The sequence below is a fragment of the Myxocyprinus asiaticus genome, chromosome 13 (genome assembly GCF_019703515.2).
Source record: "Myxocyprinus asiaticus isolate MX2 ecotype Aquarium Trade chromosome 13, UBuf_Myxa_2, whole genome shotgun sequence".
Classification (NCBI taxonomy): Eukaryota; Metazoa; Chordata; class Actinopteri; order Cypriniformes; family Catostomidae; genus Myxocyprinus; species Myxocyprinus asiaticus.
Window position 1 is genome coordinate 13,996,999 of NC_059356.1, and position 27,391 is coordinate 14,024,389.

At 36.4% G+C, this 27,391-nt stretch overlaps 1 protein-coding gene across 2 annotated transcripts; it reads left to right on the plus strand.

Annotated features, from left to right (window-relative positions):
• Positions 1–278: 278 nt before the first annotated feature.
• Positions 279–26,857, plus strand: LOC127450445 (adhesion G protein-coupled receptor E5-like). 2 transcript variants are annotated; one of them, XM_051714549.1, is made up of 20 exons: positions 279–591; positions 5,161–5,244; positions 5,455–5,598; positions 5,682–5,834; positions 5,957–6,109; positions 6,254–6,376; positions 6,955–6,998; positions 7,102–7,221; positions 8,713–8,866; positions 9,555–9,671; positions 11,164–11,351; positions 11,451–11,615; positions 16,624–16,818; positions 17,519–17,545; positions 18,396–18,613; positions 18,702–18,768; positions 19,410–19,501; positions 19,685–19,853; positions 22,886–22,981; positions 23,476–26,857. In XM_051714549.1, the coding sequence occupies exons 1-20, from the start codon at positions 564–566 to the stop codon at positions 23,515–23,517; spliced, it is 2,379 nt and encodes a 792-aa protein (XP_051570509.1). In that variant the 5' UTR covers positions 279–563; the 3' UTR covers positions 23,518–26,857. The 2 variants fall into 2 exon arrangements, with proteins under 2 accessions (XP_051570509.1, XP_051570510.1); XM_051714550.1 differs by lacking the exon at positions 17,519–17,545.
• The last annotated feature ends 534 nt before the right edge of the window (positions 26,858–27,391 follow it).

Genomic DNA, 27,391 nt, shown 5'->3' on the forward strand with positions numbered 1-27,391 from the left:
AACCTTTATTTATAGCTAAGCTGGTACATATACAGAAAGGTTTATTGATGTGCACTGTCCCTGTAAATCTAAATTGAATAAAGTAAAAGTACAGTAAAAGGTAAAAGTACAGAATTGCATCCACAGAACTCTGTGGCTTGAGTCACTTCATATTACATTGATGTCATGCAGCCTATTTTCAATCATTTTACAGCTGCCAGCTCTTCACCTCCCCTCCCCTCCCCTCCCAGAGGGTGTAACTTAGCTGCACTTCCAAAACTCTCATAGGCACACTGAGCCTTAGCAAGAAAGACATAAGACCAAGCGTGAACAGCTAGGTTGAGAAAAGGAGGCTTAGAAAAAAACTTTTGTACTGGTTTTTTTTTTTTTCTTTGATCATGTTAAGAGGAGTGACTCAAACCTTGATTGACAAACTGAAGACACTTCAAGAGGTGCCTATGGAAAGACTTTAGATTGAAGGGTTTCAAGACTTTATTTTACAGTTCATTTCATTTTATGAAATTGCTCAGTATCAAAGCTTAAATTCTAAGTGGATTTTTGAAAGTGTAAGGCACTCTTTCACCATGAGGTATGCATATCTACTGATTCTGGGTGAGTCATATTTAATCTTTTTTGGTTTTCAAGTTTCCACTAATGAATGTTTAGGCAGATGTTTGTTTGGAACCACTATGTGGTTTTAGGAACTCAAATGGCAATTCTGCCAACAGCTGCATGTTTGTTACAGTTTCAAAAGCTGTTTCTAAGGAAACTGCCAAAGAGAGGAAAATCTGACACCACATTGGGTTAGATTTTGTCTGTATCAGAACCCATGAGATCTAAATATCTTGTAAGCACAGCTGAGTGAGTGATAAATGGAGAAAGAACAGAACATCTGTCCTTAAATCTGAGAGTTTTGCTCACAAAGGCATTTTCGCTCACTTTGTCACATAACTATTTGTGTCTAAATATCTCTAAATTTAGATGTAAAATGTACAAATATAATAATAATACAAATAATAATACAAATGACTGAAAATGTGTTGTGTCCTGGGAGCGTTAAAGCATGAAGTTATGTGGCTTTGATTCTGACAATGGAAAAATTACTGCAAAAGCAGAATCAGGACAGGAAATCCAGGTGTTTTCTTTTGCCCCTAAGGGCTGAAAGGCCTGGGAAAGTGGGACAGTAATATAAACTCTAGAAATGGTTATCAAAGGTCCACAAAGTCAAATAAACCTTACTGCTAGCTTGAAAAGTCTGAAAAGATCGGCGTTGCTTCAAAAAATATATTTTTGCCTGGTGTTTGGTAATATTGTAATAAGCAAGTCTTGACCACACCTTCAGTTATGGTACAGAGTGTACACCAGTGTAGCTATAAAAAATTGTTACTGTAACGAACTGGCCATAGTGTTAGGATCCATGTGCAGGAAGTTTATTAAAGTACATAAGCAAACAATCCAAATCGGCAGGCAAATAGAGGTAGCTGTTAAGCAGGCGGTATAATCCAGTAAACCAAAAAGACAGTCGAACAAGGCAAACAAAACAAAGCGGTATCCAAAGGCAGTAAATCCAGGAAAACAGGCAATGGAAAAACACTTGGTAAGGCAGGGTAAACTGGCAATATTTCGCAATGAACAATGGAAAAGCATGGTATTTATATAGTTCAAAACAGGAAGTCACCAAAGAAGAAACGGTTCAGAGTTAGTATTCAGGAGAGGGCTCCCTCTGGTGGTTGGTAGGAGGGGTAACAACCTTGGATGTTACAGTTGGGGGGGGGGGGTTATTAGGTTAACAACTAATAAGCTGAACTGAAACATTTCAGAATTTCTTAATATTTCATATTGCCTTTTTACTTTAATGACAGCATGTATTGGAGTTGATATGAACTCACAAGTTTGTGTAAAACCTGATGCTGAGAATGTTTCAAAAAGCATCTCGTGTGCTTCAATGTAAGCAAGAAAATCTGACCTTACTTACATAGGAGTTAACATGGCCAAATGTCACAAATTGGCTTAAATTTTATTAGTGACCTAGAAATCATGAGGAATCTTTTGCATTATTCTAAAACTTTCAGTGTATTTTCAGGTTTATATATTTTTTTGGATTTTCAGCGTGGTCTCAGATTTTGGGCACTATGTGCACTGACCTTTACCAAACCAGTGTTGGGCAAGCTACTCAAAAAATTTTGCTAACTAAGCTACCAAATACTTGACAGAAAAATTAGTTAAGCTAAGCTGACCACACTTTGGAGAAAGTACTGTAGTTACACTACAAGATACATGCCAAAAGTAGCTAGCTATATTTAATAGGGCTGTGTCAATACAATCAAATATCGATTCATTGTGATAATTTTTCTCACGATATTGCATCGATACTTAGATCCATGTATCGTGATGTATTGTGATATTTTCAGTGCAGTCAGAGATGCTTCTATGAGGCACAAAATAGATTGAAACTGAACCTGCAGCATTCACGGTTTCTCTCACGGACATGCTGGACCTCTCTTACGCCTTTGGATTTAGAGCCAGGCAAAAATATAGATTTTCGACTTAATCTTCATTTGTATGATCCCAATGTTGATTCTTAAAATGACAAGAGTGCTCTTTCTATCTGCAATCCCCTACAATCATATGTGCATAAATACTTGCCATATGCTATGAAAAATGTCTGTGATTATCCACTGGCTGGTAAGTTTTTTTAGAGTTCACTCATCAGTGTTTGAGTTGTGTAGTGGAGAAGTTTAGCACCGAGATGTTTTCAGTGCGTGCTGAGAGTAAAACTTTTGACTCTTTCTGTGTGATGTGAGTCCAAAGACGCAAACCATTTGTTGTTTAATAATTTATTTTTTAATATCCTTTCTGTTCTCTACAGTCAGTTATTTATCAAAAACAAACACACACACAAAAATGTGGATTTCTGTGGATTTAATTCTAATCACACATATTTACAGATTGAATGCTGTAAAGAAGCCATTCGACCAAACAAACACTACTGTCAAAGTCCCTGCCGCTGGTTTTAAAGAGACAGTATCGTTTTAGCACTTGTTCTACATATCTAAGTAAATACTTGTAAATAGTACAAATTAAGAATATAAACAACAAACGTAACAATATATGGTATATATGCAATATTATATATGCAGTTTCAATACATCATGTTTATTGATGTACTGCATGGACTATATTTTAAAATGTCACCAAAATTAATGATAAAATAAAAAAAACTGTATGTCCTTAATTTAACAAATTAGATGGTCCCCTGTATAACGAATAACAGCATTAGCTGAAACAGAATTTCTTTCATACAGTATGTAAGCAAAATGGAAATTATAACTGAAATAAACCCAAATTAATTTAAATTAAAAGCGAAACTGTAACATGATATCGTGACATGTGCAGGTAATGTCTTTACCTGCAGTATTCTTTCACAAACTGCACACGTGTTGAACTTAATAAAGACCTTCTTCATCACTGGCAAACGATAGGATACATTTGCAGGTTTGGTTTACATTGATTGTAAATATATATCCACTGCAACCAGCATTATCTTTATTTTCCGTTTTTTAAAGCATTCCGTTAATGTGTTGGCGAGTGATCCGCTCCAAACTTTTTAGTGTGCGTGTTAAGCCAGGACCACACTAGCAGACTCAAAAATAAACACATGATTTTGGCCAAGGGTGTCACACTTGCTGACTGTATTGCTGAGATCTCACTCTCTTCAGTCAGAGGTATGTCACACTTGCCAATTAATAATGATGGAAGAGTGACAGAGATACCAACTCACTGCAACTCTCACTCTCTGATTCCCTGTCACATGGAGCTCGCCTAAATAACAACAGGAGTAATGCGGGAGCATAAAAAATAGTAAAAGAGTGATTAAGGCAGTGAATCATACGTTGTGAAAGTGTGTGATTTCGTATTTTATCCCCTCAGGGCTTGCCGTAGAACACACGTGTCCATATGCAGCTTTCAGTGAGAAATGATGTTCAATAAAAATAGACTGTTGTGCTTCTGCTTTCTGATTTCATTTGTCATTTTAGTGTAGAAAAAACGCAGGGAAAATGCTTGTTGACAGAATCACTATGGATTACAAAAAGCATTTGTGATGATATGCAGCTGAGTGCAATGAAAACGTTCAGATATTCAGTAAAAAAAGAAGCTCATTGGTCACTTGAAGAGGACACAAGAGCCCGCCTAGGTGACAGAACTATTTTTTTCTGTCCTGTTGGATCAATTTTCCTGTTGCGGGAAACCACTAACATAGCTGGGAGTCCTGAAGGTCTAGTGATTAAAGGTGTACTTAGTATTTTTTTCCTCATTTAAAAGGTTTAACTCTTAAAGAAATAATTAGTAATTATGAAACATATGTATAAAATTATATGTTCAGTCATATCAGTAACTTTATAAAAGCTGTTTTATTTTACATGGAGAGGGTCCCCTCATGGGGCGGCCATGTTAGAATCACATGGCCAGCCAAACAACTCGCTTAATCTTAGTAATGGCTCTATTTTTGGACACTTTTATTCATTGACTAAAATAATTATGGCTGACTGTGAATTGTGAATTTCTCCAATGGCATTGGTAACTGAAAACTGTTGAGTTTGATTAATGCTGCATCCACACCCTTACAGTGTAAGTCCAAATCGACATACATACACAATTACTGAGTGCACCTTTTATGACCTCCCGCTGGCAGATGCTAATCCACACTTCGTCTCTCACCTACTGGCCGCAGTTATGTAAATGAAGCTCTCACCTGAAAATCACTGGAAAAGTCGGCTAGTGTGGCGTCGGCTTTTGCAGTCTAAGTCATTCAGATTGAATTGTGAACCAGTTCAGACTGTTGTGCTATTCACGTGTGCCCAATTCATTGTAAAGAACCGACTCAAAAGAGTGATTCATTTGTCAATCGGACATCTTTAATCCTGGTTTTAAACCAACAGTAAACCCCAGATACACTGCTTGATGTAAAATGTGGCATTGTAGTTTTCTGCACCACTACTTAATCAATAAAATAATTTTGGTACTGAAAAGCTACTTGATTTAAAAACCAGTAAAGCTTCCACCTCTCCACTGAGAAATTTAGTTACGCTAACAGCTTTGCTGTTTGTAGTGAAGCAACTGCCCATCACTGCACCAAACACACTGTATATGCAGTAAGAGAGTATTTATCTTTGCTTATAGTTATTGTATTTGCTCTGATGGAAAAAGTATTGATGGAAGATCTCTGCTCCGCTGGACAATACAAAAGCAAATCCAAGTGTAAAGGTATGAACAAAAAACCCAGGCTAACATACATGATGCATGCACACATACCTTCCCATGTACTGCAGCTTATTTTAGAAGTTCTTTTGTTGTTTAGACAACTACTCATTTTTCAAGAGCTTTAAGAGATATATAGTTCCCTGCTAAAATGCATATGAATAAATTGTTAGTAAAAGTGTAATTTTATTAATACTTTTTCTGTCATTGCAATAGATGAGAATGAGTGTGAATATGAGGATCCAATTTGTGGAGACAATGCAAAGTGCATAAACACGGATGGCAGCTACTACTGTATATGTGAAAAAGGGTTTGAGCCAGCTACCCAGTTCACACAAGACACTGGGATTAAATGCAAAGGCAAAGAGACCTTAACAAATTACCTCATGTATGAAATCTGTGCAGCAGAGACAATATCTGAGTGTCCATTTATCTCATTTCAGACATCAATGAATGTATGGGAAACAGAATTGACTGTGGTCTTAATGCAGCCTGTACAAATACTGAAGGAGGTTATGCATGCATATGTGTGGATGGCTACACTTCCACCAATGGCAAAGAGACATTTACTGCAGAACAAGAAGTTCAATGTACTGGTAAGATACAGTCACATGGGAGACTGTAGTGAGAGATTTGACCATTTATTATGTTACATTGTTTGCATTTTATGAGTTTTAAGTTTTAATGCTTTTGTTTGCCTTCTGTCCTTAAATAACAGACAGGAATGAATGTGAAGATCCTAGTTTGTGTGGAGAAAATGCATTATGTCAAAATACCCCTGGTGGTTTCAACTGCATATGTGCTGCAGGCTTCAGACTGAAGTCAGGACAAACTCACTTCACTGAACATGGACAAGATGAGAAATGTCAAAGTAAGGTCCATTAAAAATGTTTAAAAAATAAAAACATAAAATCATATAATAATTACCTGATTTGAAAATATTGTTTGAGTTGTCAAAATATATTTAGAGAAATGCAGGATCCACTTCTAAAATGCTGTTTTCATTGTGTTGAAGGTTTATGCATCATTGACAAGTCGATCTGTGGAGGAGGACTCTGCCAGATTGGTAAAGATGGCCATGAATGCATGTGCAACTCTGGATTCACCAACTATGGTGACAAGAAAATAAAATGCACAGGTAATTGTCTTCTGACTGACACTCTCTCTGGTCATTCTAATATCATTTGTTAGGAAAACTTGGAGTGCTTGCAAGCAGCACTATAATAATATTCCTCAAATATTCTGGTGGTTTGTTTTAAACCCTTAGAACCCTTTTTTAACTTCTGCAATTAATTCAGCCTAAATCACTTAATGCACAGACTCCATCTCCTGTTGACTTTGACATTGATTTTGACATCTATAGAATAACAAAGATCAAATCATCATATGACAGTGTTATTTGCATACTGAATTCTGACTGGTCTCTTTCTTACATCTATGTGCATACTTAATTCTGACTGATCTTTTCTTTCTTGCATCTATTTAATCATATATTTTTGTTATTTTAATTTAAAGCTGACAAAAAGCAAGTATCATGACAACAGCTAAATAGCTCTAATATGGCATTTTATTAACATCGAACAAAAGTCAAGAATCTAAACTTACTGTGTAAATTTCACCACCAACACCACACAAGCGCTGGTATTTTCTTCAGAAAATGCAAATTTATGTTGAATTTCTTATCTGATCCTTGCTGTGTATGTGCTTTCTTTTCAGAGCTTAAATGCGACACCTTTATGAGTAAGAGTGAAACATCCCAGGTACTGTCTGACTCGAGCTGGATTACTGAAACTGCTACAGAATATTACACTCACTACACTGACCAGAATGCTGATTTCTCTTTTCTCTGCGTTGTTTGTGTAGGCATCTCCAGAGCTCTCAGAAATTGTCTCTTTGATGAGCAACAGCTGTTTGGTACTGAGTGCAAATGAGTCTGCCAGGAAGGAACCTTTCAGGCAACTAGACGGAGAAAGACTTTTGGAGGTTATACTTTGTGAATCTTTGCTGTTTTATTGCAGAAATGCAATAGTTCTCATTTGGCTAAATTATGTGCTGCAAAAGGTCTGTAGACACTAAGAGGGGAATTCACTACGAATAAATTTGGCCTGCTGATAGCTTTATTTTCTACACACATTTCCATTTACCACTTTCTTTCTGCAGAAAATAATGCAATGCACTTGCTTTCCACTTATGTATTATAAGTCTAATTTACACCAAAACAAGGCAAGTTTATGCTAAAAAGAATGGCAATAACAGCACCTAAACTGAATTGCGTGTGGTTAGTGCATAAGGCCAGAAACGTACTACGCATTGCCAATGTGCAGTTCGGTTGAACAAACTTAACATGTATTCTTGCGTTACTGTGGCGGTAACAAATCTTTGTGATTAACATTTTATTGATTCATCTATTAAAAAGGAACAGCAAAACATATATATATATACACAGAATCAATATTTTACCCTAACTATCACCCCCCCCCCCAAATCCCTCACCCAACCCTCAGCAGCACCCTGGTGGTCACATAATTACAGACACACACACACACACACACACACACACAAAAAGTATATAAATAAATAAAAATAAAATAAATAATAAACTAATCACACATATCCCCTAAACCTCTCTCCACTGTCCCTCCTCGAGAGCCCTCCAAAAAAGACAGATATTTGCCCCATTTCTCCCCAAACAGGTCTAGACTCCCCAGTCTTCTGGATATCCCTTCCTCAAGAGCTGCCACTCTGGCGACCTCTGAACATCACTCCTGAAATGGGGATGCTCCAGCCGACTTCCAACTCCTTCGAATAATCTGTCTGGCAATCATAATACTAGTTAGGACCCAGATTCGCACGTGTTTATTCTCCAAATTAATGACTGCCTAAGATACAGAGTCTGGGGCAGAATAAAATCTGAGAGGCCAAAACCTCGCACATAAAACTCTGAATCCACAACCAGAACTCTTGAATCTTAACACATCCCCGCGGTAACAAATCTTAATACTCAAGGGGGAAATAGAGTTTCCTCCAAAGGTTTGGGCATTACACCGGATGTCTTCAGGTAAGTTGCTAAAAATATGTTGACTTTATCTTACATGCTCAGCAATGTTCTTTTCAAACTGTTTCTCTGTCTTGACAGCAGTTGACTTGAAAGAGAAAACTCACTGTAAAAGCAGACTGTTCACTGAAATATTTTTCAAAGTTTTTGCTGAAAAAGCAGCGCATACTTGTGTTGTATCATGAATTGCGGTCTGACATATTTCGGAACTCAATGACACGCAAAATCTAGCTTGCGTAGAAATAAACATCTGTGTTCACATAATTAAGTAGAGTATTGCACTGAAATAAAGCATCTAGGAGTGGCGCAATTATTTATTAATTTCACCGCTATATATCTGATTTAAAGAGCAGACCTCAAATAGATGCTTATACTTAAACATCATTCTTCTGTACAAATCTCTCCCAACCACAACATAGAAACTTCTGGATGCCCTGGATAACCTGCTTCATGATGGGTTCCAAGCTGATAACTATTTGGTTTCAATGATTTTTGGTATTGAGGAAAATGCACTAAAACTGATCGGACCTTTTCTAAAAAACAGCCAGACCAAGAGGTCCAGCAAAAAAACTGGTAAGGAATACACTTCAATATCACACTGCATTCAATATATCAGCTTAACTGTTAGTAATAACATTACTGAATTGAAAGTGAAGAGCAAAAGAGCTTCTTGAAATATAAAAACAAAACAACATTTTTTTATGTCTTACATCATAGTAGTCGTGATAGCAGTCCACATTATTAGTGATAAGGCAAGCATCACTATGACTGTCGCTCATACTTAGGTTTAGGGATTTGAACAAACCCTTTACCAAGGTGTTTAACTTTGGTGCGTAAATCATCCTGCATGCTTGTGCTACAGAGCCATTCTATTACTTTAAAAAAAAATTTTTTTATTATGGACTGACAGGTGATAAAATAGATTTGCATATCGCAGAGACTTTATTTATAGGCTTTTTGACTTGGGCCAGTAAGCAACCACCTTGCAATCACCCAGAATACCCTAGCAACCAGTGCCCTGGCAACCACTAAGAATGCCTAGCAAACCACCTTTCAAAGCCCTGGCCACCATGCACAACACCTTAGCATCATGGTGGAAAGTTTTTGCATAGGCAAGGACTACTATTTTTTTCTTCAGAAAATGTAAAAATCTGGTTGCTTATTGCTAGTTTAGACCAGTGTCTACAGAATTGTTTTAGTTTTCTGTTTATTACACTGCTCTGTATCCCCTAACATTAAAAGTGTGATTTTTGCATTCCAGAGGTGGAGCTGTTGGTAAAGAGGGGCAGTTCTCCACCTGAGGGTCCCTTAATGATATCTACCAACACCACACAATTTGCATCCCACTGGGACACAGCAACAGGCAACACTTTTCTTGGTATTTATGCTTTGATTAATTGCAAAGTGTTTGATTACTAGGGTTGTCAACTTGTCAATTTATGTTAATTTAATGATAAAATAAAATAAAATAAATAACACAAAAAATGAATGCATTTAATCATGCTCCCTGACCTTTAAAATTCCATATTAAGGGATTTTCGTACCATGTGAGCAATTCCATCTATATTCTATATGTTTTTTTACAAGTCCACAGTCAGCCCAGCCTCAGCTGCTACTACTGGCAATGCGCCTCGCCAAATCTTACCAGCAGCCGTTCACACAGTTAACACAGCCTTTTCTTAATCTGTATTTTTGTCATAAACATCGATAAAACTTGTGAAACAAAATTACATGAAATATTAAGTCGTTTCCATTAAACTGGGTGTTGTTTGCATTCCCTCCTGATCGTTTTAGAAACGGCCCTGTTGGCACCCCCCTTTGTGTGGCGCCCCTATGTATTGCACACATTGCATTTATATTTTTTTGCCTCTGCTTACCCTCATGCCGTTTCAAATCCATATGACTTTCTTTCTGCTGAGGAACACTTGAGGAGATTTCTTTACAAAAATGATGCTCACGCAATAAAAGTCAAGGGTGACTGAGGTTGTCAGTCACTAACATTCTGCCTGTCATCTCCTTTTATGTTTCATGGAAGAAAGCAGACTGATCGCACTGTGAATTCGGTAACAATAGGACGAAAGTTCTTTACATTGTGCTTACCGAATTCTGAATCACTGCCACCAGGGGCTGAAGATGGAAGTGTTGTTGAACATATGGGTGCTTGTGAGCTCCAGTTTTTGGGTGAAATGTCCACAGAGGGGCGCCAAAAGCGAGTTTTAAAGCTAGTTGTTTTTATTGTAAATGATGTTATACACTCTCAACAGGAATATATATTTTATTATCTCTACACCCTAACCTAAACCCTCACCTTAAACCTAACCATCAGAGGAGTCAAAATTTAATTTTAGAGGGAAAATAGAACCTTCGAATTACACTAATCAGTATTTATTTTGGAAATCAGAAAGCCATTATTTCCTGATATTCATGGGACCAGGACATGGGTCTCTGTGGCTGCCAATGAAACACATTATCAGTAGCACTACAGGGAAAGGTAAAAACAGTTGAATTAGTGTCTAATGGGGATGGTGCTTGTCAGTAATACAGCATAATGGTGTTGATTTCACGTTACTGGAATATTCAGGTAGCAACATGTTGATTTTAAATAGGGTTGGATCAACATGAGGGAGAGTAAATTATGACAGAATTCTACACCTTATAACTCAAAGGAGTTTTTTTGAGGGCCTTTTCTCATAAAATATTGATATTAAATTTGATTAATTAATAAATGTAGTGTAAATCATGCATTTCATTTGATTAAATGTTTTAATCGATTGACAGCCCTACTGATCATATTTCTACAGCTTGATCATAGAATGTAATTTATATATTATCATGTAACTAATTTAGTGTAACTTGCATCTGTGAACCAGGCTTTGCAATCGCAGCTCTTCTCAGCCACAAAAGTCTGGAAAAATCAATTGACAGCTTTTATGGCCATTTAGAGGGATCAGAAAACAAACATTTCAAGATGAATTCCAAAGTAGTAACTGCCATTGTTAGCAACAGTGAGACAGGCCATCTGGAGAAGCCAGTAATTCTCACATTCTCTCACTTGAAGGTATGGAGTATGGTGCTCTTTATTTACAGATATATTGTGTATTACCCATGTACTGTACTATTAATGTGCATTTTTAAATATATTGTACATTTCTCCCAGCCCACTCATGAGGACCACATCTGTGTGTTTTGGGACCCTCTACTGAAAGGTGGTGCGTGGTCCACACGTGGCTGCACTACCATGAGCAGTAGTGATGTTCAGACTGTCTGTTCCTGTAATCACCTCAGCAGCTTTGCTGTACTGATGGCACTCTATGACATAGGGGTTTGTATCTATAATGGTTGTTACAACAGCAGTTTATTTTGAGCACATTAGAGAAGTGAAACTTGTTTGAACGCAGAAGATTACGGGGGGGAGGGTGTTTCCCTATGGCCAGTCCGCCCATGACTGTAGATGTTGTTACCATAACATGTACATCTCCAGGATGTTTGTTCAAGAGTGTTTAATCTGGAAAGCATAGTATTCTAATTCTTACATTCATTAATCTGGTAAACAAATAATCAGATTTATATTCTAAATCATAATTGTCTCAAAGACATCTGCTGAATGTCCTTTTGACATCTGAGAGGATATGTCTTACGGGCCGTTCAGACCAAACTTGTGTTATTGTACTAAAAAACCTAGACGCAGCACAACGCAAGTTCTTTTACACTTTTAACAAGACACAGTGTCTGCAAAATGCAGTGGCCTTACACGAGACACTGTGTAGACATCCGTCTAGTGCATGTTCACGTAGAAAAACTATTGAAATACAGCAAAGATGAAGGCAAAAACATGCTTGATGTGAACCTTGCCGATGAGCAAACACTCTAAAAAATGTCTTCCAGATGAAAACGCACACTTCAAGTAGACGTCTGGGTCATGTTCTTGTGCTCTCCAAGAAACATCAGTACTAGATAAAAAAGTGTGTATAGATACAATATATAATTTGAGAAGCATCTAATCTAAGGCCTGTTTTATACATACTGTGTTTGTAGAGCGAAAGGGAATCCATTAATTATAAATTGGGTAACATTGTACATTAAGGTTCCCATTGTGAAGGGTTTATAAAGGATTTAATTAATGACTAATACCTCATCTACTAATGCATTATATATTATTTATATGCAGTTATAACAACAGGAATAAAAAGGGTGATTTTCATGTGACACTTGCCAAATAGTTAGCCAATTTAAACTCACATGTTATAAATGCTTAATAAAGGTAGTTCTTCTTTTAATCAAAATCATGAAATGTCATAATTTACGATTCATGATGATAAGATCAGTCATGATGCTGAAAAAGTAGAATACTATAGTGAGATTAAAAGGTGTTGTGTTTGTTTTGTCGCTTTCCTTGTCACTTTGATGTCAAAATGAATAGTGCTACTCCAAGTGGTGTCTTACCAACAGTTTTCTGCACAAACATTTTCAGGCGTTGATGCTCTTATACAGCAATGTATACTCATTCTGATTCTCCCTTGTTTATCAAAAATATTTCTATTTTCCACAAACCCTTCAAAAAAAGATGCTTGATGCAAGTTGCACATGCAGTTTACAAGTGCACAATCAACAATGATTTAAGCAGTTTAAAGTTACATCAAACTAGGTACCATTTGGATGTAAAAGTGAATCAGGTCAATTTGATTTCACGACCATCAAGTTTGCAATAGTTGTGGCCGACTCCCAATAGTCATTTTATAATTTTTGGCCATTATGGCCGAATAATTTATACTTCTGCACTATTCTACACCATTTTGTAGTGTAAATAGTCTGAGTAGTTTGTTCACGTACCCAGATGATGTACTACTTCAGACACAAAAACAAAGTGTGAAATGTTGAACACTTCATGCACTCAGCGATTGTGGCTTGTGCTAAAAAGCTGAAGAGGTGGATTTAGCTGGCTGCGATCATTTTATGGGCTATTTCTGAACTTTCATTAATTGTAACTTACAACGCTTTAATTTAATATGGATGTTTTTATCAACCTAAGTAACCCCAAAAAGGTTTTTGATTAAAAGTACATTAATTAAGCATTTATAACATGTGAGTTTAAACTGGTTCACTATTAGGCAAGTATCACATGAAAGTCACCCTTTTTATTCATTTTGTTATAACTGCATATAAATGATTTATTATGCAGTTTCAGATGAGTTATTAGTCATTAATGAGCTCCTTTATAAACCCTTTACAATATAAAGTGTTACCATAAAAAGACTATAAGGAGTGGGGCATTCATAATTCTTAAAGAAAATTTCATAATTCACATTTACATCCAAAGGTTAATTTCATTAAAATCTAAAATCTCCAAGTGTAGACTAAGAACTGCTTAAAGGAATAGTACACCCAAAATGAAAATTCAGTCACTGTTTACTCACCCCTGTGTTGTTATAACCCCATATTACTTTCTTCTTTTTTTTTTTTTACACAAATTGTGAAAAAATATTGTGTTCAGTGATGTCACACAATGGCAGTTTATGGCGACCACCTCTTCAAGCTTCAAAAGCACACAAAAGTATAATTCAGAAGTCTAATAAATTATTCCATGAGACTCATGGTTGTTATGAAAGCATTCGTTATGGTTTGGTGAGAAACAACCCGAAATCTAATGTTTTTTTGTTTTGTTTTTGTTTTTTTGTTTTTTTTGTTTTTTGTAATTAAAATGTTTTATTGATTTGCAGATATATATAAAAACACAACATATATACATTGAATCAACATTTATATTTAACCCCCACCATTACCCCTCCCCAATCACCAAGTGAAACTGTTGACCGACTGATGCTCTCCTCTGAGCATTCATGATGAGACTGCACAAGACCAGTATCTGTCACGAGACGCGGCGTTCAAGCGAAAACCCATTTTGTTTATCTAAAAACAGGCCCACCACAGTGATATTAACAACAGAACAAAACACAGCTGCACACAAAACAGAGAACAGAACTTACTGTTCTGATGAGATGAGTTTGTAGTTGGAGAATAGATGCATTTCTGTGCCCAGCATTATTTGTTTGAAACAGAGTTCTCAGTCAAACTGAGAGATATACAGGAGGCTGAAGGCAGAGAGTCACACTGTGTCCTCACCTGACAGCAAACGACATGTGATAAAAGGTATATTTTAATGTTAATCAAAGTTTTGGTCCTAACCAGCCGTGAAGAGCGATGTCGGTACATGTCTGTCGATCGCTTGGTTTCTATTTTCAGCATTGTGCGATTTGTGCTGTGCAGCCTCGCCCACTGTGAACTGACACCGGTCCAAAAACGCTCTCCTAACAGTTTATTGAAGCCAGCATCTCACTAGCTGTTTAAAAAATACTTGATTTTGGCCATGAATATCACATCTGAATTCCTGAGGTATTGCTCTCTTCAGTCAGAGGTCTGTCACAAATGCTCACCAGTTCAGAATGGTAGTGGTTGGTAAAAGAGACGAAACATTCCCACTTCCTCTATCTCTCTCAGTTTGATTGAAAACTCTATAGTAATAATAGTAATACTGGCGGCCAAATGTTTGGAATAATGTACAGATTTTGCTGTTTCAGAAGGAAATTGGTACTTTAATTCACCAAAGTGGCATTCAACTGATCACAAAGTATAGTCAGGACATTACTGATGTAAAAAACAGCACCATCACTATTTGAAAAAAGTCATTTTTGATCAAATCTAGACAGGCCCCATTTCCAGCAGCCATCACTCCAACACCTTATCCTTGAGTAATCATGCTAAATTGCTCATTTGGTACTAGAAAACCACTTGCCATTATATCAAACACTGCTGAAAGCTATTTGGTTCGTTAAATGAATCTTAACATTGTCTTTGTGTTTGTTTTTGAGTTGCCACAGTATGCAATAGACTGGCATATCTTAAGGGCAATATTAGGTGAAAAATGGCAAAAAAGAAACAGCTTTCTCTAGAAACTTGTCATTCAATCATTGTTTTGAGGAATGAAAGATTTCATACAAAAGGTGTACACAGCAGTCTTCAAAGACAAAGGACAACTGGCTCTAACAAGGACAGAAAGAGATGTGGAAGTCCAGATGTACAACTAAACAAGAGGATAAGTACATCAGAGTCGCTAGTTTGAGAAAAAGACGCCTCACATGTCCTCAGCTGACAGCTTCATTGAATTCTACATGCTCAACACCAGTTTCATGTACACAGCAAAACAGCAAAATCTGTACATTATTCCAAACTTTTGGCTGCCAGTGTATAAAAAAATCTATTTGCCAATTTTTTTAATTCAAAAGGAGAACAACCCCATTGGCAAATTATTATTATAATTTTTATTTTATTTTTTTTAAGCATAAACCCCACAAAATTTTGTTCAATTTCTTTGAAAACAAGACTTAATATCATAAGTTATTATGCTTTTCAAGTATTTATTTTTATTTTATTTTTATTTTTTTTCATATTTTAAGGATGTTTAGATATTTACTGGGGGGAAAAAAAAATACTCAGTGAGAATTTTTGTACATTTATTTATTTATTTATTTTTTTTTTGGTGCTGCGAAGCTGTAGCATAGAAGAACCATAGGAGCAAGTAAAGTACTGACAAAACTTTTACAGAGAAAATGCATTAGAAATCTTTTCATCAACAATCTTTTGCAATATATATTTTTATGAAGCAACATAAAATAATGGAGACACGGAGGCAACTGAGATTCATCCTCTGCCACCCGGATTGAGGCGAGTCACTATGCCACTACGAGGACTTAGAGTGCATTGGGAATTCCAAATTGGGGAGAAAAGTGGAGAAAATAAAAGTACGTAAAGGCAGTATACTGTAAGTGCACAGTGTATAGTGTGTCATTGTGAAACGTTCCAAGTTCATGGGCAATGGAGGAGTCAGGAGACATTGAACAGTTGAGTATTTTATTCACACACTTCAGATTCAAAGAAAATAAAACAAAGAAATGGTTCTTGGTGGCCAAGTCAAATAGGGCTCTCAATATAAACAGACCTTTTCAGGTCTCACTCCGCCATCACTATAATTAGAGACAGGTGTTAGAGTACTCACAACCTAGGTGATGAGCCTTACCGCTCCCCCCCCCCCCCAATGCCACAGTCATTTTAGAAGAAGCTTCAATGTAGTAACCTGTGTATAGGCGCAGTTCTGTTACGCAGCAGAAATGCAGTCGGTGTGAAAGCACAACTCGAGCCTACTGTTGCAGGTACGCTGCACATGCGTACGGTGTGTGAAACAGGCCGTACGCATGTTTTCTTATATGAGGTCATGTACACTTTAGGTGAATTCTGTGAAGGAGAATCCTCATATGCTTTCTTATCCTGCCCCACAGGATGTTTATGAGCTGCGTCTGATCACATGGGTGGGATTGTCGCTGTCTCTGGTCTGCCTTCTCATGTGCATCGCCACGTTTTACTTTGTGCGCTCTATCCAGAGCACACGCAACACCATCCACCTGCACCTTTGCATCAGCCTCTTCATCGCTTGCTTTGTCTTCCTTGTGGGTATCAGCCGCACAGACAATAAGGTAAACCATCCCAGCCAAATGTGTATTTTGCTTTGTGTTCACCTTATAGTTTTGGGTTCATTTTAGGCCAGCCTGGAAGGCTATACAGTATTTCAGAAAACTCACATCCTTGTGGTACAGTAGTTTTAGTCCTTATTTAGAAACTTGTTTGCAACTTAATTTGTGAATGTTGTAGAACAAAATGTGAAAGTCTAAACCAAGGGACGGTAACCTATGGAACCTATGGAGGGGTAATCACTGGCACGCCAGCAGCTCATTAAAGCACATTCACAAGATGCTCTGTGAAAATACACATGTAGGATTATGATTATATCATAATCATCATGTTTTGCACAAATGTGTTTTTCACTCAAACTGTTATGCTGATAATATAATTTGTAATGAAAATAAACAATTAAATTAGAAAAATGCAAAAAAGAAATATTTGTGGACTCAAACTTCGGAAAATGACATCCATTCTTTTTTTATATATATTAGGGCTGTGAATTGATTACAATTTTTTAACTAATTAATCGCAAATTTTTCTGTGATTTATCGTGATTAAATTATGGTACATGATACATTACAACAAACATAAAAAAAAATCATAAATATATTTATACTTTGTCTAAAAAAAACTTGCAAGACATTGGTTAGTCGTTATTTTAATTATTTAAATATGTACATGTTAAAATGTACGTTTTTGTTTTGTTTTTTGCAGATAGAGTTGATCAGACACATTTTACAGGTATTAATCTTGACTCAAGTATATGTATACATACCATAAAATCAGTGGACATGCTGTAATTACAATTTGGGCAAAATCTTCTGGTGTTTTCCAGTGGACTTTTTTAAATAAAAGGATCAAATGAGCAGATTCAATTCATATCAAACTTTATTGGCAAGAGAAACTAAAGTGTACATTGCAATGCATTATTAGACACTATACATACAGATACAGTATAAAACATATTGAATGCTGAAGATTAATTTGCTGAATTTTAAAATCTCAAAACTATTATTTTCTCTGGCTGCAGCTTGCTGAATGGCAAGGCCCTTCTCAATCTCTATTGTGCACAGTTTTTCAGGAAGTAAAAAAAAAAAAACATTTGATACTGCGTTTTTTCAAACGCGTTAAAAAATATTAATCGCAGAAATTAACGTGTTATATTTCCCAGCCCTAATATAAATATACAGTATAGTATACTATAGTATATATATTTATTTATTTGTAATAATTGTAAATTTAAATTTTATTTAAATTTAAATTTTTTTAAAAACCGTGGGTAAACCCATGAATTTCACACTAGTAATTTTAAAAATGGGTTATCATTGCTTTTAACCCTGGGTTATGAAACCTTGCAATAGATACAGCCAAAATATATAAAAACAATTTTTTTTTAAAACTAAAAAAACTTAGAAAATCAAATAACCAAGATATATTCAAAATAGTGTTATATAAATATATTACTATATATTTCACTGATACATTTTATGGTCGCTTTTTTCTATATTTCAAATACCTCAGACATCCAGATAAACAAAAAATACCTCAAACATTCGTTGGGTTCACTTCTTCTCCCCTTGTTATGGGTCAGGTGGGCTGCTCAATCGTTGCAGGTGTGCTGCACTATTTCTTTCTGGCTGCGTTCTGCTGGATGTGTCTGGAGGGAGTGCAGCTCTTCCGTATGGTGGTGCTGGTCTTCAACACAACTCTGAGACCCATATATATGATTGCATCTGGTTATGGAGTTCCTGCTGTTATTGTGGCTGTTTCAGCCGCAGTGAATGCAAATGGATATGGCACGGAGAGATAGTAAGTTTTATGTTCACGATTATTCATTTACAAATCTAAGAATTTCAGACTTGTTTGTAATGTTGTTACAAGACAATTTTTTTTTTAGCTGTTGGCTCAACTTTGAAGATGGCTTAATCTGGAGCTTCTATGGGCCAGTTTGTGTAATAATTATTGTAAGTACCTCTTAAACATGGTACTTTCCACAAACAGAAACAAAATAGAGCCTGAAACTCTTAAAAATGTAAATAAAGACAAAGAGACACAGAGCTTGTGTTTAAATAAAAAATCAGCCCAAAGATAACGCTAAAATGAAAATGGATGCAAATTAGTGCTAAGAATAAGGGACATTTATGGGTTCATTTAGTGATTTAAGGAGGAGTTTAATGATTTTGTAGTTTTACAAATTAGTAAACAAATTATGCATTTAATGTTTCATTTATATATTTATTATTGTTGTTATTTAGCCCTCCATAGAAGTCATCTTGTGACATGTAAAATGTGGGACACATCTAATTAAAATTAGCTAATAATTAATAATAGTCTATTATTACAATAAATATCAATTCAACTTATTATTTTAATATTATGTCAGGACGGTTGATACAGACATTGGATGTCTTTAAAATGACCTATGTTTCATGGTATGTTCATTTTATGTTAGATAATAGTTTATCTTTTTTTATGCTTTAAAAAAGTTATAGGGAACCAAAGTTTGCTCTGTTAGTGGAAAATGCCACATACAAACTATCAAAAGTTCTCTGTGTAAATTAAAGAATTACCTGATTTCAGTTTTTATTTGTATTTTTTGTTTCAGGTTAATGTGTTCTTCTTCCTCATAACTATTTGGAAGCTGGCAGAGAAATTTTCCTCCCTCAACCCAGACTTACACAATCTACAAAAAATCAAGTGAGAATGTTGTTCAAAACTGATTGGTATTGCATAGAAGATTACATTTTAAAACCGTATGTGCTGCTGCAATAATAGATGCTTCTATTTTTATTAATGTAATTTAATTGTTTTTTAGTGTGCATCATTTACAGTTTGCCACATTGCCCTCTTGAGCTTTCACATCTCTGTCTCTCTCTACAGGTCATTTACAGTCACTGCGATCGCTCAAATGTGTGTCCTGGGCATCATGTGGATATTTGGCTGCTTTCAGTTTAATAAAGGCACGCTGGCCATGTCATACATCTTCACTATACTAATCAGCCTGCAGGGGGTGCTGATGTTCATCATGCATTGCTGGCTCTCAAAACAAGTGAGCGCTCTTCCCTGTGACTTGTAAATACAAAGATTAGCTAAACATGCAAAAATGATAGATTAGCAATGATCTTAACATTGTGATTTAACAGACTTAACATTTGTGACTTATATCTGAGAAATCTTGAAAAAGTTGAAGCTTTAAAAAAACAGTGAGGAGAAAAAAACTGAACATTTCAGTTTGTAAATATTACGATGGCACAATTGTTGTTGGTCACATTTTGAACATTCTATCCATGTAAGCTGATAAAAAAATGATCTTAAAGTATAAAGTTGACCAAAAACTAAAGTAGATAACCCATTTAAAGTCCAAAGTATACTTCAGTTTCGACGCAAATACTTTCAAAGTGTACACCATTTCACTGTGCGCGCCTACATAGGCGGTTGACGAATGTGCTCTTTGACTGCGATGATGAGTTACTGGACTATTTCTCGTCAGGAGTTTAAACCCATAAAAATGTATTTATAATCCTTCAGACTCGAGTAATACAAATGCAGGTATCTCCTAACCTCCTTACACACGCACTCTTGACCTGCACATCCTCTGTTGTCGTTTCTACCTTTGTCTCCTGATGTTTAGCCAGAGCCCTTCTATCAAGTTGAGCCTACAAAGCTAGAAAAGCAATGCATAACGTGGCAGTCTGATAGACATTCTATTGCGGTACACTGACGAGGAGACAAGAGGCCATTTTTTTTATTTTTTATGTATGTCTATAGAGAAGATGCTTAAGTGTGCTGAATAAACTGCTTTTGTAAGGAAACAGCTCATCGCTTAATGAATTGACCGCCTGTCTGCTGATCTTCAACATGTTTTATACTAAATAATCCTTTTGGAATGAACTATGTATGGGCTTTACTAAAATAAATTTGCTGTTTTATAAGAGAAGACACAGAACATTTTGTGACAGGTAGGTGTCGGTTTGCGGTTCTCCCCATTCATTTACGTATATGGTATCCACAAAGGGTGACTTACTGTCGTAACACGCTAGCTGACCTTTATGCTCTCTCCTTTTGTAAAAACAGAGAGGTTGTTATCTCAGTAAAGACGATTTCTGGCTTAGCGGCAATTACATCTTCTTGCTCTTTTTTGTGAATGTAATAGCTCAGTTGTGAATGTTGCCACCTTATGGACAAACAGATTAGTTCAAATAGTTCCAGACGTGGTTCAGAGTACTCCTGGTTAGAAAAGTTGGACCGCAGGCATTCTGTGCTCAATCACCCTGCTGATGAAGAAATGGGCGTCACGCATCCTGTGCAGATGCCTATCGTTCGCATCTTAAGCCGGCGGCACAATGGCCAATTTTTCCAGTGATTTTCTGTAATTCATTAGCGTCTGTCAGCAGGCGGTTGTCGGGACTCCCTGCTGAGTTAATGCTTCCAGCAACAGAAAAGCACATCAAAACTGTTAGGAAAAATAGTTCTGTCACCAGGGCAGGCTCTTGTGTTCTTGTCAAGTAACCAGTCAGCTTCTTCTGAAGAACTGACAAGATGTCAAGCTGATCTGAACATTTTCATTGCACTCAGCTGCAGATAATCACAAATGCTGATTGTAATCCATAGTGATTCTGCAACCAAGCGTTTTTTTCTGCATTTTTCTCCTACACTAAAATGACAAATGAAATCAGAAAGTGGAAGAACAACAGTCTGTTTTTATTGAAGATCAGGGTAAATACACCTCTTCACAAGGTAAAATTGCTCTATGAATCACTTACTAAGGGCGTTTTCACACCTGGCTTGATTGCAGCATTTGCTTCGGAACCTGCCGTGTTTCTCCCTTGGTTCAGTTCGTATAGGCATATATGAACACAGCAATCACACTCGCATCAGCACCAAAACAATCGATCCGAGACCACCTGAATAGATAAGAAATCTGTAGGTCAGCTCATCACTGTAATTCATCATCAAAACGTGGATATAGCCTTTTGGCAGCTATAGATAGGTCGATCTTCACGATCGCTTCTCTCTTTTGGATAGTGGCAGAACAGACACAGGTAGGATGGCAAACATGCAACAGAAAATGCAACATTGTAACTATTTTAGCCCCTGTTTCGGAACAAGTCAAGCAAGCTACAGGTCTATTACAATTGTTTATACTCACGTGGTACTCATGTTGTTATTTTGGCAAGCTCCATGTGACAGGGAATCAGAGAGAGTGAGTTGTGGTGAGTCGATATATTTGTCACCCCTCCACCATTCTTAATCAGCAAGTGTGACTTACCTCCGACTGAAGTGAGCGAGATCTCAGCAAAACGGTCTGCAATTGTGACACCCTCGACCAAAATCGAGTTGTTTGGAGTTTGCTAGTGTGGTGCCAGCTTAACCGAAGTATACTTTAGGATTAAAATCCCAGGTATACTTCCGTTTTTCTGCATTCCGGATCACACCCGGTTGGCCACGGTGCCTTTGAAAGTGTACTTTTTTGACCGCGAGCGAATGCGAACACGTTTAAAGCATGCGTTTTACGACTGCTTTGTAATGCTCTTTATGTACAGTTAATGGCAGGTGCATGTGCCAACGATGTGCATAGACGAGGACTGTCCGTGTCGAGAAAATCTAGGCCGCACGCGGACAGCTCAAGCAGACTGTGCTGCCTGACGACATTTGCGTCACGCATACTGTGCGCAGAGCAATCAGCAGTGCGGACAACTAAAGTATACTTTGGCCTTAAGACTAAAATTACCTACAAAACAACGTTTTAATGACGTCTGTTAAAGCAGTTCAATAGATCAAACCAATAACAAGAAAGTTTGAGGAATATCAATGCAGTGTTGCCTTGCAAGCATTGTAATAAATATAACTTTGTCACAGAACAGGCATAGAGAAATGAAACATTAAAATGAGTTACAGTTCTTTCAGACGACCGTAATTCTAGGATGTGAGATGGTTGGGTGTAATATGCTTTTAAGAAATCAATTCTGGTTTTTATGAAACAGATTTCCTGCGCGAGCCGGGCAATTTGATGATCCCTATTAACTAGCATAAAAAAACAGGACAATCAAAACACCAATGTTTTCTATCATTTCCCAACAGGTAAGAGAGGAGTATGCCAAATTCCTGTCATGTATCTGTGCACCACAGAAGAGGAAATACTCAGAGTTCAGCTCGAACCAAACAAGCAAATCCCAGGTAAACTCATTTTAGAGAGGTGACCTTCACTGACTGTCTCTGATTACGCATAAATGCAATCAGCCAAAAGCCTGATTTATGTCTCAATGTGCTGTTTACAAATGCCATACCAACTTGCATGCTCATTACGTTTGTGGTCAGATTTACAGTTGTTTCTGTATTGAAGTGTGTGCATGAATATATTGAGGACATTAAATGTGTTTATTTGTTGCTTTGGCATTATTATTAATCAGGGCCCAAGTTTCAGTGTCCTCATCGCAACAATAACACAGAAATCAAAGATCAAATTCTAGCTGCACCCTCAGAAGAGAAACATTAGCATTTCTCATTAACATACTGTATGTCCTTTCCGAATGTTTAAGAGGGGTGGAGATGATTGGATGACTGGAGCATTTTAGACAATCTGAACTTTGGGTGTTCTTGTAATAACTAGTTGTGACTGTGAATATCAATGAGCTGGGGCTGTGATATGACTGTATCGAACTCTTTTACAGGCATCCAAGAGCGTTCAGCACACAGCCGGATCCCACATTTAGGAGGCAATGTCGACAGGCCACTCTCTTTTTTAACAGTTTTGCAAGTTTGTGTGCATCATTGTATATCTCTATATCTGCTTTCTATAGAAACGGTTATATACTGTATACCATATTAGTAACACTTTACATTATAATCCATTAATAAAAGGAACATTAAAGTAATAATTCATTTACAAATGCATTCTAAATCATCGATGTGGTTATAACAACATGCCTAAAAAGAGTGACTTTAATGGAGGACCTGCCAAACAGTTAGCCCTTTTACCTCACGTGCCACAAATGCATAATAACACTTGTTTAACATTAGTAACTTATGAAAATGTACCTTGCTTGCTTCCTTGGTCATAAGGCTTTTTAATATAATGTATGCTGTGAATGAGCATGAATACCTGAAAAGTGTTTTTTTGTAGAGGATTTTACTGTAGGTAATTAGGACTAGTTAAAAGCACTTCTTTATTTTCTTCTTTTTTTACATCAATGTGTAAAAAGAAGTGACAACACAAGTGAGTCAGTACATTACAGTAATTAATATAAACACAAATCGGACAAGATCAAAATTACATAATCCCTCTTTTTAATCTCACACGTCTATATTTATTACATTGTGACATAGTATATCATGTTTAGGGCATTTTTATGTTTTCAATAAACATAAGTATGATTAAATGTTTTTTATTAAACGTTAATAACATATAAATTATAATGCTAATTATTTGGCAAGTATTGGAAAGTTGCCCTTTTCATGTCAGTTGCTATAACTGCATATAAATGATTTATAATGCATATGTTAATGACATATTAGTTATTAACAAACCCCTTTTATAAACCCTTAACAAGGGAACATTAATGTATAGTGTTATCAGTGTATTTATATTTCATAAAAAGAAGTTTATTCGTTTTGAAATGTGTAGGTTGTAATTATTATTATTATTATTATTATACTGGAGGGAAACTTGCAGATGCCACTTGCTTTAACATTTTGGCTTAAATGTCCAAATATTTTTTTCTCTTCTGCAGCTATCTGTAAGATAATGTTGCAAAACATGTTTGTTGGGAGTTTGACTGAAAGGAAATGAAGTGTGCGCATTAATATATTGAGGACGTTACATGTGTAGATGATATGTCATAGGAAACAAACATTTTATTTTGATTGTTTTTAGAGCAGCTGTAAGGTAAGACAACTTGAGGTCAGTTTATTGTTTTAAAAAATATTTTAATATGAAAACATGTAACAGTGATTTGGGAATATTTTTATTTATTTACTGTTCAAATTATATTACCTAAAGCAGTGTTTCTCAACTGGTGGGTCGCAGGTCTATTCGGACTGGGTTGCGGACAGCAGGGAAAGAACAATGCCATGGTTCTCCCATTGAAGATATTTCGGCAGCCGCACAAGTGATAGCCTATTAAGGACTGCCGAGGCAGATTTAATGATAATCTCGCAATCAGCTAAAGGCTTCTTATCTGCACTTTCACACGAGTGTAACGGAACCAGCTCACGATCATGATCTATGCTTCTCTGTGGCGCATGCGTGCAACAACTGGGCTTCCCTTGATATTGCGGAGCGCAGACCTCAAAACTGATGTGACCAATTTCAATTCTAGTGAGACTTTTCTAGTTTAAAGCGTTACGGAGGAAGTCAAGTTGAACCTCTCAAACAGTAAAAAGCCCTGACATGCCAAACAGCACTGAGGAGGAAAAGAGCAACACTGTGCTATGCGCCAAAAAAATTAAATAAAATCATTATACATCATCACCTTTACAAAACTGTTTCATGATTTTACATGAGTAAAAGTAACTGTTATATTTTGACAAAAGGTTAGTTTCATATGAAATAAAGGTAGAATCTATTAGACGGCATTTTATATCAACAGTGGCAGTTGTAGTTAAAGTTTCAAGATGTGTTTCAACTAGTATTAATTTTTTTATGAATACTATAATTTGCTATTATTATTATTACTATAATTTAAGACTAGCTACACTGACCTAACCATGGCAATGAGGAGCCTTTCCTCCTGTGTAATATGTTCTGTTTGAATTATGTTTGATATTAGGAAACAAACGGATAATAATGGGCTCATATAAGTAAATATGCTCTTCAATTTTTAAAAGGGGGGAGAGAAAACTTCCTGTCGCTTTTGTTGTTGACGTCAACAACAAAAATAATGTCACTTGATGCATGTCCTTGTACTTGAAAACCAAACTATGCAACATAAAAGGAAATGCGACCCAGGATACATTAAATACAGGTTACTTTTTTACAATGGTGGGTCACCACTTGATTTCCAATGTAAAATCTGGATCCTGAAGCAAAACCATTTGAGAACCACTGAGTTAAAGGGTAGACGCTGGCACATAGAAGAACCTTTTTATTTGGGCCATGTTTGTTTGTATGTAATTGTTGTCCATGTTTTGTTTGTTTTTAAAGAATAATCTTCTAAAACGTTAAAGGGATAGTTCACCCAAAATTGAAAATTCTGTCATCATTTACTCACTCTCATGCATTCAAGATGTGTATAGACTTTCTTTCTTCAGCAGAACACAAATGAAGATTTTTAGAAGAATATTTCAGCTCTGTTGGTCCATACAATGCAAGTGAATGGGTGCCAAAATGTTGATGCTCCAAATAGCACATAAAAGTAAGCCATACGACTCCAATGTTTTAATTCATATGTTCTAAAGCGATATGATGTGGGTGAGAAACAGATCAATGTTTAAGTCCTTTTTTACTAGAAATTCTGCTTCCTGCTCAGTCAGTCTCCACTTTAACTTTCACATTCTTCTTCTTTTGGTTTTAGCGATTCACATTCTTCATGCATATCACCCCCTACTGGGCAAGGAGAAGAATTTGTAGCATAAAAGGACTTAAATGTTGATCTGTTTTTCACCCACACCTATCATTTCACTTTTGAAGATATGGATTAAAACACTGTCGTATGGAGTCTTATGGATTACTTTTATGCTGCCTTAATGTACTTTTTGGTCAAAATTTTGGCACCAATTCACTTGCATTGTATGGACCTACAGAGCTGAAATATTCTTCTAAAAATCTTCATTTGTGTTCTGCAGAAGAAAGTCATACACATCTGGGATGGCATGAGGGTGTGTAAATGAGATAATTTTTGGGTGAACTACCCTTTAAAGCTGAGCTTTAATGTATTTTCATTTCCTGAAGAGTTCCTGTTGCTCAATGGGTAGAGAATGGCACCAACACCAAGGTCATGGGTTTGAGTCACATACACTGTATACCTGTATACAATGGAACACATACAATGTATACCTTGAATGCACTTTTGATAAAAGCATCTACCAAGTGAATAAATGTAAAGGCATTTCAAACTGGTTGTTTTCTAAATGACTATGCTGAAGTGTTTTTAACAAATTTCAAACAATCCCATCTTTAACATTAGTGAGGTGATGAGGCTCTTAATCTCTGACCCTGTCATTTTGTATGTGAAATTACCTACCTGCCTTATCTGCCTGCCACTATTTAATGTTATTTTGCTTTTGTTTTATTTTATCTTTTGATGTTGCAGAGTTTTGTTATTAAAATTTTATTTAGAGACTCATCACGTCTCAGATATCTGCCTCTTCGAAAGTGATGCTTATAAGAACCTACTTTGATATGCAAGCTTACTTTGAAAGTATGAATGCAGTGCTGTTTTGGGTTTCCCTGAGTCAACTAACACCACAGGTGAAAACAAGAATATATACATCATGAGCGAGGAAGGAGGATTTGATTAGATTGTGCTGAGCATTGTATGGAAGCAGAGACTGAAAAAAGAATTTGGGCAGAATGGCGTGGCTTTTGTGCCATTGGCAACAAAACAAATTATGATGTTCTAGATTGAACAGATAAATGTGAACTCCTCC